Here is a 14,446-nt window from a genome sequence, read left to right as displayed (position 1 = left end):
GTAGTTGCAACTGCCAAGGTGAGAACCTTGCAGCTTCAGTGGGGGTTGATTTCTCACTGATGAAAAGGTAGGGGGTCTGGGGAAATTCATGTGCAGCTTCTACATCCTTTTTGTCCTGGGGTGGCTGCAGATCCTCCCTGCTGACAGCCTCTACGATGCCTGTCTCTAGGAGCAGTGAACTTGAAGAACAAACTCCGACAGAGCAATGGGTGCTCTAAGGGCAGCAAGAGAAACTGGGGGGTTTAGTCTGTCCGCAGGAAAGGTGGGTGGGGAAAGAGCTTCAAACAAGGTGTTTTTTTCAAGAGGTTTGAAAAGACACTTGATGGACTGTAAGGAGGAAGCAGTGACTCATCTTTGGCGTTTGGGAAAGTCAGGTGAGGAAGAAGGGGACTGGCAGCAGGGCTCAAGAGAGGGGAGGGGAAAATGCAAAACCTGAACTCCAGGGAAAGGATCCCGAAAACAAGAAGGTTCTAGGAAAGCTGTCAGGGCAAGCATGTACCATACGGTTATCCAACTGGATCTCAGAACAGTTTCATGTTGCATTTGTCCCTGGTGAGCCGGAGCACAGCCCCAGCGCACAGGCACAGGTCGGGCAGGGTTAAGGTGCAGGCCTGTTCTGGGAGCGCTGCCCAGTGTCAGCAGCCAGCAGCAGGCCTGCCCTGTGCTATTTTTATTATGGCCGTGTCCAAAAAGCATTTTAAAAAGGGTGAAGGAAAGCAACCCTGCTTTCTGTCTAACAGAGTCCCTATAGCAAGGGCAGGGCATCAGGAGGGGCAAGTATGCTCAAATCTGATCAGTGACGGCTGCCCTAAAGAGGGGACAGTTCTTCACAATAAAGTTGCCTAATGGTAGTGAAGTGAAGTGGTGGTAGAGAAAACAAAACCGTGACAAAGTTTGTGAGGAGAGCCTCGATGATCCCTGTTGAACACCTCCTCAGCCCGAGAAACTCCTGCATCTTGTGCTGAAGAGTTTTGCATTTATCCAGCTTCATTCCACAGAATCTTGAAAGACCCCAGATTTCAAATTTGTTTAGGAATTGTTCTAATGCTTTATGGGAGCCTAATCTTTAACCTGGTCTCTTCTGAGAATGGCTCAGCATGTTACTTTTCCACCTGCTAGGAGGAAGCCAGCAGTATTTCCTCAGCAAGGCAATTTCAGATATTGAATACAACATTTACTCAACTTTACTCCTTTTTTCCTTACGGGATAAATTTAGTAGGGTCCTAACACTGGATAATTACCATACACATAAAATGACAAGCTTTCAGGTTGATCTAATTACCGATGCCAAACCACACAAAGGTAACAATTGCCAGATAATACAAATCCTGCATAGATTTGACAGGCGAGAAGGGAAGAAGGATGTAACATGCAGGTCTATCAGCTGTAAGCTTTAGACACCCAAGTTGCTTTAATCTAGTAAATCTTGATAGAATTGTTAAAGTCAGCAGAGAAAGATCTGTCACTCATTCACCACGTGGTTTGGTTGTGCAACATCCAATGTGAAATGGCCAAATACCTTCTCAGGCTACTCCTTCCAGAGGAATTTTATTAAAATAGGCTTTGATCTAGCAACCATTTTATGTCTCAATTAATACTGGGTTGAATATAAAGAAGTAACAATCCCTTCAGACAGTTTGAATCACACTGCAAACAAAGCATGTCAAGTTTTATCAAAGGAAAACAATATGTTTTGTTTGACTTTACAATATTCAGACTAAGTAGAAACACTGTGAGTAAACTCAGTTCTTGAAGCTTCATCACAGTATGGCACTTGAAACTAACCTTGGATTTCATGACTCATCTCTGCTGGGAATGCGGCATCCCTTGATGAGCTTGTGATTCTAAATCCAAGAACATTTGCAAGCCAAAGGTGAAGAGACCCAGAGTAAGAGGCAAAACTGAAGCAATAGATGAATACCTCACTTGATTTCCATCAGTGTCTTGAGTTCTTCATGTTTGATATTAGTTCAGAAGGCGTTGTCTTGCAGGAATACATGCAAATATTGTTCGGCAATGTTTAGGTCTTGTGGATTTAATGGCCCAATAAATGCATTTCCAAACACCTGCAAATATTGTCTGCTTTGCTTTGTGAAATTGGAAATGGCTCATTGGCAGATGGCATGAGCACTTCGTTAGTATTAATGGACCTATACACACAAAAGGAGAACTTGTGACTTCTGTTTGTAAATAAGCTAATCACAGGGGCTGCAGAGAACCCCTGTCTTCTCAGGATTACTGCTTAAACGTCAACTCTGAGACCGCTGCAACAGAGCAACCACTTGCCTTGGCATTTGGTGGTCCATACAGCATCGTGTTCTCTGGGGCTTCCCTGAAGTGGTTAGTGGCCAGGGTAGGACATCTCACTCATGCAGCTCTGTTCCTCTTTGATAGGCTAGTCTGCAAGCCTGCTGTAAAACTAAATAATTTTGTTATTACCGAACAATTGGATATTTAAAACCCCTGACATAAACAAAGTGTGCAACGTATACAGACTAAGTCTTAAAGCGGTTCATAATTTTTTTCTGTTAATTTTTACATATTTTTCTTGCAGCTCAAGTTCTCAGCTACTATTGATTGCAGTAACTCAGTTCTGTTCTACTTCTTTCAACTCCATTAACCCTTTAATTCCCTCATTAGCTTTAGTGTCAGTCATAATAATGAGACTATTTACAAAAAAAGCAGGAAATTTAGGGACATGAGACATTGGCAATTGGTTGTGAACATCTTTATGCCTCATTAGCAAGCCCCAATAAATTTGCTAGGAATATACATTTCTGTAGGGGAAACGAGGGTTGCAAGATGCAGCTGAAAACAATCTGGGGAATGTCGGAGGACAACTGCAGTCGCTGAAGTTTGAACAGCAGCTCTAGGTTGGCTGTCTCTTGGAAGACTTTTGAAATGCAGATTAAATAATTCCAGATGATGACAAAAAAATTCTGTTAAGAAAAGAAGTTTGAGGTTTCAGCCACCTCAGGGCTGTTGGTTTCCTCTCCAGTTGGTTTCCAGTGCCTGGAAAAAAACCTGTTCTCTTGCCCAATCATTACTGCTGCTTTTGCTGCTCCTCTGCTGTCCCCCTGCTTTACTTTCTCACATGAGATTTTTTCATATTATTTATTATTTGTGTGTACGTATCTCTTTCCCTTCGCTGCATCCTGACTCCGCCACAAAACGGGCATCAGTTCAATAATGTTTACCATCCTCCACGAGGTTACTGTTCCCTCGTTATATACACCCCCGGGAATTTGGACCAACTAATTCCAAACCTCCGGCATCGGTGCAGGGGAAGCCGTCCCTGGGTGGGCTCGAACCACCAACCTTTCGGTTAACAGCCGAACGCGCTGACCGATTGCGCCACAGAGACTCCCCGTTAGAACCGGTCTGTACCTTGTGGAGCGGGTTCCGTGATGCTCTAACATCGACTACTGAAACCTCCCCATTCACCCGGTAGGGTCCTGGTTGCTGTTGGACAATTAACTCTTGGTTTCCAGGCTGCTCGTGGGCTCAGTAGGAAAGCCAAGACAGCAGGAGAAGGGGTACAGCAGAGATGCCCAGGTTAGCCTTATCCCAGCCACGCAGCAGAGCCAGAAGATGCTGTGCTTACCAGGAGGAGTGAGAAGCAGTCTCTGCTTTCAGGGGTTGAACACGCTGCTTTATCAAACCAACAGCTTTTGATCCAGGCAGCTGTGAAGAAAGAGGGGACTGCGGAACAAAATGGGACTAAAACTCGGTCTAGGTTTTCTCCTGAGCCTGAAGTGTCAGTGGACAGATTAATTCTGTACTGTAAACACTGATGCCTTGCCAAGTATGAGCAGATTTTGAGGACCCCTTCCTTGCAACCGCCCTTGCTCAGGAAAGCAAACGTGTTTTTGAGGCTTGCCTTTGTGCAGTAGCTGCTGACAAAAGCAAGATGACATCAACAGAGATGGGTATAAGTGAAGTGCCTCCTCAGTAAGGACTAACATACTAGCCCCTTGCTTGCAGCTGTGTACTCACCTCTTCTAGTTTTGACTGCTAAAATATGTTCTGATAAACTAAGCTTTACCAATTTCCTCTGCTGATAATGGCAAAAAGTGTGATTGCTCTTACAGCTGCATAATGCTGTGTTTGTCAGTAGGACAATGATAAAGTAGTTCTGGCAGGCAGCACAGGTGTGCCCTCATGTTGTAAGAGGGTTGGTGTTATTCAGAAAACAAGACTTTCTTTTTTCATGTGTGGGGTTTATTAGGAAGAAATCCCAGGTAGGGTATTTTCTCTCTTGATTTTATTTGCTAGCTGCTACAGATGAGACCATACTCAGTTTTACCATTTCATGTTTTGTATTGGGGTATAGTTACTACCAGCTAAAAACAACAGATCTTTTAAAAGTTAACACATAATTTCTGGTATCTTCTCAGTCCTGTATTTCTAAACAGAGCATGGTTTCAAGCCCCAGCCTAGGAAGGGAACCACTGCATCAGTACAGTAAGGACAAGACTCTAGTACTCATATCCTGGTTTCTAGTCTTGCCTCCTTTCACCCACACCTGTGGATTCCCCCAATGTGCCTAGGGAACATCAATTCAAAAGAAATGAGAGCCCAACCAAGGATGTCAGAGCCGACCTGTTGTGTCAGTTGTCACTGAAGCAGATAGAGAGGAAGCCTGCCCACAGTGCACACCTCTGCTAGGAGACCTCATGGTGGTAGGAAAGAAAATTAGCTTGTCTTTTTTTCTCCCAGCTCTGCATTTAAATAGAACTGCTTTCATTACTCCTGCATGCTATGTTTGATTTGTGAACTTGCCAAGATGTTATCTTTTTCCCAGAATTATTGGACTTTCTTTAAAGGGTGAAATGGTTTTATTGCCCTTGGAGAATGCTGCAGAATTTTTGCATTCATGTACGGTAGAGCATGAAATTACAGACTTTCAGCCACAGAAAAGGACATAGATAACTGTCCTTTAAATGTGGATTTTAAAGTGAAAGATGCTTTATCTTGCCTGCAGAGATACACAATGAAAAGTGAATGCTTTAGTTTACTGAGCAAAAGTTCTTGATGCAATAAAGGAGAAGAGAAGCACAGGCAGTATTAGGCTTATTTTATAGTAGAAGTTCCACACAGCATTTTCAGACAGAAACGGCCTGGTACTGTGCAAAGGGATGAACATTCTTATTGTAATACATTTTAAAGGTAAGATTTGGCCCAAATCACTAATTGTCAAGAAAATACCTCAAGTCTCCATATCAAGATGGAACAATCACTTCAGCTTAAATACAGGAAATGTTGGGCATAACAGCCATTACTTGCAGAGATCTTGTTAACAAGAACATAATTTCCTAATCACTCCCTTGAAAGCAAACCCAGATGATAGAAGCATAGTTGAGCTCCTGCCAAACACCTCAAGAACTCTGATTTCACACCCAAGCTCCTGCAGTAGTGCCAGGATAACCTCAACTATTCAGTGAAAAAAAACACCTTAAGCACTATGCTTATAGTTCTTTATACTTGTATTCTTAAATACAATAAGTATCAGTTGCAATAGTGCTAAAACTTGAGTAAAAACCAAGAGTACAGACATCTAGATGTGTTTGTACTACACACCAAGTTAATATAACAATTAAAATATCAAAGGATGTGGGGGTGCTGGTTGATGGCCAGCTGAACACGAGCCAGCAGTGTGCCCAGGTGGCCGAGAAGGCCAACAGCATCCTGGCTTGTGTCAGAACCAGTGTGGCCAGCAGGACTGGGGCAGTGACCGTCCCCCTGCACTGGGCACTGGTGAGGCCGCACCTCGAACACTGTGTTCAGGTTTGGGCCCCTCACTGCGAGGGGGACACTGAGGGGCTGGAGCGTGTCCAGGGAAGGGCAGCGGGGCTGGTGAAGGGGCTGGAGCACAAGGCTTATGAGGAGCAGCTGAGGGAACTGGGGCTGTTTAGCCTGGAGAGGAGGAGGCTGAGGGAGACCTCATTGCTCTCTGCAGCTCCCTGACAGGAGGTTGTAGCCGCATGGGGGTCGGTCTCTTCTCCCAGATAACAAGTGACAGGACAAGAGGAAACGGCCTCAAGTTATGCCAGGGGAGGTTTAGATTGGATGTTAGGAAAAATGTCTTTGCTGAAAGGGTGGTCAGGCATTGGAACAAGCTGCCCTGTGAAGTCACCATCCTTGGAGGTGTTTAAAAAATGCATAGATGCAGTGCTTAGCGACATGGTTTAGTGATGGTCTTAGCAGTGTTAGGTTAATGGTTGGACCTGATGATTTCAAAGGTCTTTTCAACCTAAATGATTCCATGGTTCTATATAACTCTGAAGGCAATTATGCCTTAGTGGCAACGTCCTGGTCTATCTTCCCATCCTCTCGAATTAGGCCTCAAGAAAAAAGAAAGTTGACCTTTTTTTTTTTTTTTTTTTTTAAGATGTAGAGCAGTTAGAGAACAGAAGAATAGATTTTAGTTTTATTGATGGTGGTCCCTCTACAGTGAGGGCAAGTGTATGATTTAACGAGGCATACAAACGGCTTTGATCTTGCATCATCTTCATTATGCAAGTGATGAAAACAGGAGCCTTCACTGGTGGCAGAGGCTCATCAAGAGGTGATGCAAGTGGCAACTGCTGCAAGGCTATAGATGTGTTGGCTTTCAATATAGTGCATCTCATACAAATAAACACTCAAAGCTGTTAAGCTTCCTTCAGGTTGTTACAGTATTGCTTTTAACAAGCAACCAACCAAGCAGGAGCACCCACTAAATATTTGTGGATCATGTTGCAGGAGCTGTAAATATTAGAAGCAACTTTAATTTTTTTTATCTACATTTTTCCCATTAGCTTGTGAAACTATCAACTAGTTATCTACTTTTTTTTTTCACACAGAGCACATGACAAGTTGACAAAATAATTATCTTGCTCCAAAGAAGTTTTTCATTGGCTCTCTGGGCTTCTAAATGGGATGAAGGGTGGAGCAAGTCATTTAGCCACACCCATGTGAGGTTTATAAAAGGCGGTTTTCTAGGGGAAGCTCTTTTCTACTGGTCTATGACAACTGTCAGTTTTATTTAACAGGGTTTTATCTTAAAAAAAAAACCAACAAGGTAAACAAAAACCAACCTATTATGTCAAGGCCTCACAAAGGTTCCCATAGTGGGGAAGCTCTTCTAAATGAACCTTTGAAACAGCAAGGTAAGGTAAGTCATGGAATCTGCTTCACCTTTTTAGTTCATTTTCTCACATAATATTTCTGTGGCAAAGAGCTGAGTGTTACTGTAATTTCAAAGGTCTGTATTATCTCTGCTGTTTATAATTGGAGTTATGTTCTCTATTGTTTTGTATTGCTGTAGCACTCACTCAAATGGAGTAAAAACAACCTTATAAAAACATCCCCAAACTTATTAGAGTTTGGAGAGGTTGCTATTTGTCATAGGGTGGTCAGGCTTTCAAGACTGATGACTTTGAGGGCTAATTTGCACCACCTCTCTACACCACTAAGGTTAATGTGGCTGTTGCAATTGTGCTGCTGTTTGTAAGTCACAGCAATATTAATTTCTCAAGCATACAAATAAAAGATATGCTATGCTTTATTGCACAATTGCTGTGACTTAATCATGACTTTTTGATACACCCAGGAATCCTGCCGTGATTTTTGGTTTGTACTGTATCATAGTTTCCTTATGTATACGTGCATGTGATTGCTTGTAAGTTATTATGCTCAGCATAGGTCTCGTGAGTTACTGTGCATGTCCCTCAACAGGATTAGGTGCTATAAAAGTTTGTTTGCTGTTCAGCACAGGTGTTTGTGTTGGTACGATAATTCTGTAGACAGGTCTTTATCAGTTTGCAAGGTGACTGGGTGAAATTTTTCATAATCAAGTCAAATGCATTGTATCAGAAGTGATCACAACAATGTAGGTGTGTAGCATGGATGTGTCAAGAATGCTGGTCGGCATAAAAAATACTTATCTCATTACGCTGCTTATGTAGCTCTGGGCTTATTGCTGGTGTGATGGTAAAGCAGGATTGTAAGGAATTGGAGAGAGGGGCATGAAAGTATCTTCAAAATACTTTTTAGGACCTCCTTTCAGGCCTTTGGGAAAGGGGAAGATAGTATGGTATCCTTCAGAAACTGAATAAGCAACTAGAGACAAGTGTCTTAAAAGTTAACCTTTTCCTCCAATTATTTTATCTGTACAAAACTAGATCAGAGAAGAGTAATAAGCTTTCTCTTGTGAGCCTTCGGTTTAGAAGTCGTCAATGATATTCTTGTTTTTCATTGCGCCCAAAACATGGGAAGTGATTGAGGGTCACTAGTCTACTGGTTGTTCTCCATGTACTATACTATTATAAATACCACGTGCTACAAAAATAACCAAAGTAATGGCTTCCACAAAACTGGTGGTGTTGATGGGTTCTCTTCTTCAAGCTGTAAGCAAAACTGTGAATTAATGTAGCCAGCAAAAAGCTGACTGATGGCCTCTTGGGCAAAATGGTATGACATAAGTTGGAGAGGATGTCAGAGCATTTTGACTTTGTGTGATTAATGGACATGAGAAAATAAACACATCTTGCATTTGAATAGACACGTTTTCCACCTTGATAATGCTGTGGTTTTTCTGTGGAGCTTTTGCTGTCAGTATTAAACTTGTAGGATGCTTCACTTCAGCAGTGTCATTATTTCTGCTTTTTACCATGTGTTTTTACTGATATGTAACAAATTGTGGCTGTGCTGGATTGTGGTGAGAGGAGCCTTGTTTGACAGCATAGTCATCTCCTGCAAGGGAGTCCCCTTGTTTTATCCATTGACATTCTTCCGGGAGGCAGACATGCTGCAGTTAAATTGTTCGTAGGTATTTTTAAAAGTGCCTGATGTAGACAAAACTGTTAAAATATTTGCTGTTAATGTTTTGTTGTGTCAGTACAGTAAATGGGAGAGATGAAAGAAGAGGAAAAAACCCCCATTAATAGTAGCAGAGAATCATAGATGTCTCTGCTCTTAGACACTTTTGGGTAGGTTTTCTGAATCAATGAGGAAGTTTGAGCTTTTTCAAGTGGGTAACGTAGAGTGAGCTACTTTTTAACACTGCTGCATAGCTTAACATGTTTGTAAAGTTGGTCACTTCTCTAAGCAGGGATTAAAGTGTCTTCTGTCATTCTCGGACTTGAAAAGCAATATGTATGGAATAAAACATTTATCCAGTGTAATTCTGACACTAACCTGCTATTCAGCGCTAATGAGTCAAGGGACACCAACTGTCCTATGACTGATTACTTACTATATTTCATAAGTCTAGATAAATCTTCAAAAGGCTAATTTTGAGTAGCCAAACTAGAAGCCTGAGAGTGCCATCTTCCTCTCCTGATTTGATTTTTTGGAGCTATGTATGTACTAAATGCAGAAAGTCCTCAAAGATGACTTCTTGGTGGCGAGCTGAGTAATTGCGAGACAGATGGCTAACAGCAATCTCTTAGTAACTGATTCCTTGAGGTGGTGTATGAAGACTGACGCTGACAGCTGGATTGCTCTAACAGGGTGTTCTGTTAGTCCCTTCACATTTCAATATTTTTGCTATCAGAAGATTCAAGCACAAAACTTCAGTGTATTTGGGTGGATGCTAAAATTAAGTCTTGCTCTGGATTCTCCCACCTGAATCCATGCATGGTAACATGAGCGTGTTCAGAGCTGAGCTGGGGGAGGGGTGTGGGGTGGCTTGCAGGTTCAGCAGGGGTGGGTGCAGGGGTGACTGTTGAGAAGGGGCTGGTGTGGGTGGCCTGAGAGGGTCCAAGGGGAGGAGGTGGGTTTCCAGGAGGATGGGGAAGGCAGAGTAGAAGGAGAGAGGCCCTATCACAAGGGCAGCTTCTGAGTCTTGTCCCAGCCGCTAAACCTTGCTGGCCCTGCATCTTCGGTATCTCTCCTTGTTTCCCATAATCTCTTCCACTGCCACCAAGAAAAGTGAGCTTTCTGACTCCTGGATGAAGACAGAAATGCATTTTTCTCTATATTCCTGGGTCATCCAAAGTCAGTTTTATCTGTATTACTGAGAAGACCCAAGCTGACCCTACTTAGCTGGGTGCCTTACTGCTTTATGAATCAGCACACCACTGTGGATTTTCCTGTTCAGCTATCATTTATTTAGATTGTGGAATCCTGAAATCAGAAGGGTTTTACAGATCCTAAAATTACTGCATTTTCTTTAATGTGACTGGATTTCCTTAAGTAATATTTTTTTCTTAATGCAGTGCTGTCAGAGGAAAGAGTCAGCTGGCTTTTGTTGCCCTGTTTTAGTTCAAGTCAAACCAAGTTGCTAAGCTTAAACAATAAGGCTTGTAGGTTTGAGTTTTTCCAGTGTTTGTCCACCTGGCAATCATGCATGTAGGCAATAATTTCCATTGCAAGGAAGAAGCCTGAAGTTCAGCTCCTTTGTGCAAGCTGGAAGGAGAATCGCAAAGGATGTGGTACACAATGAAAACTCCTTAGATAACTGAGATATAAAAAAAACAAACTAAGAAATAGAACTACCAGTCAGATGTCGTTTGGCCTGAGACAATGTTTTTTGAGGTCTGTTTATAAGTTGCTTGAAGGCCACATCAGGTGAAGGATGTGATTAGCATCCTGCCTATGGCTTCAGGATGATGTGTTGTCTCTGCTGCAGCAATAATCCTTCACTGGGATGCAGGGACTACAGGCAACATGTGATCATGTTAGAAAACGAGAGAGAGAAATCTTATGAAGGGCTTTTCAAATGACAGGGAACTTATTATGTAGCTGTGGAACAGACTAACAAGAAACATTTGTCTGACCGATGGCAGTGATATCTCGTCTTCCTTTGAAAGGAACACATAGCTGCTGGTACAGTTCTGGCCATTAAAACAATGTGGCACAGAAGACTTGATGTGGCTTTGTTACAGCATTCACTGTGCACTAGTGCAAGAAACTCGAAACGCTGCCTTCCACTCATAGACCATGAAGATCTTAACCCAGGTCTTATTGAATTCATTGATACACAATAAGACATAAATAAAATGTGTATGTTATGCAGTAGCCTAAATGCATTCATTTAAATCCACTAACATTGGTGGTACAGAGTTTAAGGCCTCTGAGCTATTTCCTGCATGTGTCCTGCCATGCAGTATGGTGTTTATGTATGGTTTGGGGATTTTTTTTCTTGATGACTTGTTTATATTTGATAATGCACTTCCAAAACTCGAAATTGCAGGGAAAGGTTTGCTCGGGGCAACATCTCAGGTGAAAATGAATGGTATCTCTGCCTTTCTCATAGCCCTAAGTGTACAGGTTGGTCCTGGAAGGTGCTGGCAAGCCTGCTTGGAAGTATTCAATGGGAGCTGGGCATCAGCCTTTGTGCGTGCAGAGTGCTGCAGCGGCACCTGGACCTCGCATGAGCCTTATAGGGGAAGCACCCACTCTTTTCTATTATATGTGCATGAGGGCTGTTAGAGGCTTCCAGCCCACAAAGCTGATTTCACTAGAACCAAAAAAATACATGTTAGAAGAAAAAGCACTTACCAACAGGAGAGAAATCTGGTGGGTGAGATTAAAGCTCTTTAATAATACATGCCTTCTATGCCCAAGGTATCCTGTGCAGTAGGGTCCTGCCCTCCTCTCTTTCCTAGTTCTCTAATATTTTGGCTTCTGAAGTTGGAGAAATTCTGCGTTCTCCCCAGGAGAGTTTATTTTTACATCTTGCTGGGCTTGCCTCTTGGTTTGAGTCCCTGGCATGAGCCCAATACTTTGCTCAGGCATCTCCTGTTGTCCACTTATGCATCATGTTGACTTTGGAGAGGTTTTGCTCTCAGCTCTCCCCATGATGTGCACCTAGAGCTATGCTCCACAGCAGTCAAATCGCTCTGTGTGAGTATAAACACAAAAACTCTGTGAGCTGGGTTCTCTTGCCATGCTACTGGGTGCATTTCCATTGGTATCAAGCAGAGACAGGCCTAGCTTCTCTGGGATGTGGACTGCCAAAACTTGTGATTTTATTCCAAATTAAGAAGTTGACTGTAAAAGAAGCAGCAACTTGAGTTCATGAAATGTAGTTCTTGCTGTCAGAAGACTGTTACACTGTCTTGCACGTCCTGTTTTCCTGCATGGAATAGCAGGAGAAAGAGCACAGCACCTCAAACAAGAAAAGGTTGTAAGTATCTCTACTGACTGAGGAAAGCAGGAGCATTTCTGGGATTAAAAATGGCACACTTCCCAGTGTAATGTTGTGTCACTTCATTAAGGTTGAAACAGCTTCACTTGTATTACTCTTTACACATCTTGTATATAAAAATGTATTATCTCAATCACTTTCATATTCTGGAAATTAAACTTCAACATTGATTCGTCACCAGAAAGGAGTAGGAAAGCTGAACCCTGACAGTCTTCTCTGGGATACAACAGTTTCTCAAAACCTACACATTACACTGAGAGAGAACAGAATAAAGCTGAAGTAAAATGAGGTGCTTGTGCTCTCAAAAGGCATTTAGTCTGATAAGGTGCCAAACAGTGTCATCTGAGAGCGTTGCAAAGATTTTCAGCTGTCTTGTGTATGCTAACTAAATATCTGGGTGAATTAAATTTTGTCCCTGGCAATATTTCACCAGACGTGACCTTGCCTGATCTGGTTAATCCAACCTCTTGCAGTCTCCTGATAATAGTTTTGACCAAGACTGCCTTTCTCTGAGCATCCTACCTGATGCTGAAGTGAAGGACTGTGTTTGCAGAAGTGTAGTAGGGCTCTCCTCTCGGCTGCCTCCAAGCCCTGCTCTGTTGACTCATGTGGAAGGTGTGGTGTGTTTTGATCAGGAATGGAAGGGCGTAAGAGTTGCAGTAGAGTGCAGCAGTCTGAAATAGGCCCTGCAGGGAAATCAATCTTATGGGAAAGCGTAGGTTGAATCTTGCATTTTTGCTACGTGAGTTAACAAGCAAGCTGACTACCAAAAAGGGAGAAAAACTGGACTTACACCACAAATATACATAAACTGCTTATTGTTTTGTGAGAGAGAGACCTGCTTTCAGCTGATGCTGGATGCTTCAGCTGCAGGCACTATCTGCTCACTTGTTCCACGAGTTACTGCCTTGATTCACCGTGGACATGTTCAGTTCAGTAATACCTTGTTACAGGGACTTCCAATAGCTGACTGACCTTGCTGAGAAGGGCTTTGTTAAATGAGTGCATGCCTGGGAAAGAAGGATTTCATTTGCAGAAGTTTTATTTAGAGCCCCAAAATGCATGTTCACCTTTTCATATGTATTTTATACCTAGCACTGTTTACTAAAGTGGTTGTGCATGAAAATATCTGACAGTTGCCATCTTGGGAGCCCTGGATGCAAAGACAGTGAGTTTATGCAAGACAGGAGATATGCAAGCACTCTTTCAGGCTCCACTGAACAACACTTTGGTCTCTCCAAATTAAAACAGCTACTAGGAGGCTGCTACTACAGAAAGTGCCACAGTTTGAAGAAAGCTTATCTGACAACATTAACGGGGTCTGGGTTCTCTAGGGCAGATTGCATGTACCTGAGAAGAAAAAGTAAGACTTGTTCTTCTGCACAGTATTTGCTGTACTGGCAGGTTTATGAAAGAGGGAAACAGAACCAAAAAAAAACCCCACACCTAAACACCAAAACAGCCAGAGTTTTGTTTCCCAGGGTAAGGTAAAAGGCTTTGTCTTCTAGATGTGAAAAATTGAGCAGTGTAGAAGTTCAGTCTATAAGGGAAGTGGTGTAAATGTCAAATCAATCCAAAGTATCCATTTTTCCATAACTTCTCAGTTATGTGGTGACTTTTCTTGCTTAGTTTGGACAGCAAACAGAAAACATATAAGTGTCCAGGAAAGGCAATGAGACAGCTATCTACTCTTAAATTATGTATGCTACTGAAATAGGTTTAGTGCTCTTCCAAATGAATACTTAACAGGCAGTGTGCTGGCAGAAAAACTTTCCAGAGCAGAATGTTGTGGAAGTTTAAATTTGGTCTGATACTGTAGAGTAACTTGGAAACTTCCCAATTAATTCTTTCTAATGAGCAGAAATGATGCATGTACCTTCAAGGTAGTGGACTGGTCCACTGTGTTTGGTGGCCTTTGTCTATAGAACAACATAAAGGAACAGTAATTCCTGTGAGCTTTGCCCTGCAGTGACTTGGAGGAAATACTGCAGCTCAACACGAGAGCCCAGAAACTTTTGATTTGGTACACTTCAAACACAAACTATCCTATCGGAACAAAGCTGTGTTAACTTGAGGGGTTGAAGTTTGGCAGCCAACCCTTTGAAGCCCCTCCTGTATGACTTGCTTCAATTGTGTAGTGTCACGAAGTATCTAAATGACATAGAAGCTGCCACTGTTACCTCACAGACTGGAATATTCAACTTGAACTTCACAAGCTGTGACCAGCAAGTGCTATAGTAACTGAAGGAGTAAAAGGTATTTATGAAGCTTTCAAATGCAGTCCCGCTCTGACGACACCCCCCCCCCCCC

At 42.5% G+C, this 14,446-nt stretch overlaps 1 protein-coding gene and 1 non-coding gene across 2 annotated transcripts in view; one reads left to right on the top strand and one right to left on the bottom strand.

Moving 5' to 3' along the window:
- Positions 1-3,290: 3,290 nt before the first annotated feature.
- TRNAN-GUU lies at positions 3,291-3,364 on the bottom strand. Its single transcript has one exon. It is a non-coding gene; the product is annotated as a tRNA-Asn (tRNA).
- A 3,645-nt stretch (positions 3,365-7,009) lies between these two features.
- MAPRE2 (microtubule associated protein RP/EB family member 2) overlaps positions 7,010-14,446 on the top strand; it is an 89,485-nt gene continuing 82,048 nt past the window's right edge. Inside the window, exon 1 of the mRNA XM_037379432.1 lies at positions 7,010-7,156. Within this exon, the coding sequence (XP_037235329.1) occupies positions 7,085-7,156 (72 nt within the window). The 5' untranslated portion in view covers positions 7,010-7,084. The remainder of the gene's footprint in view (positions 7,157-14,446) is intronic.

Source organism: Falco rusticolus, chromosome 3, assembly GCF_015220075.1.
Source record: "Falco rusticolus isolate bFalRus1 chromosome 3, bFalRus1.pri, whole genome shotgun sequence".
Lineage (NCBI taxonomy): Eukaryota > Metazoa > Chordata > Aves > Falconiformes > Falconidae > Falco > Falco rusticolus.
This window is presented reverse-complemented; position numbering and strand designations above follow the sequence as displayed.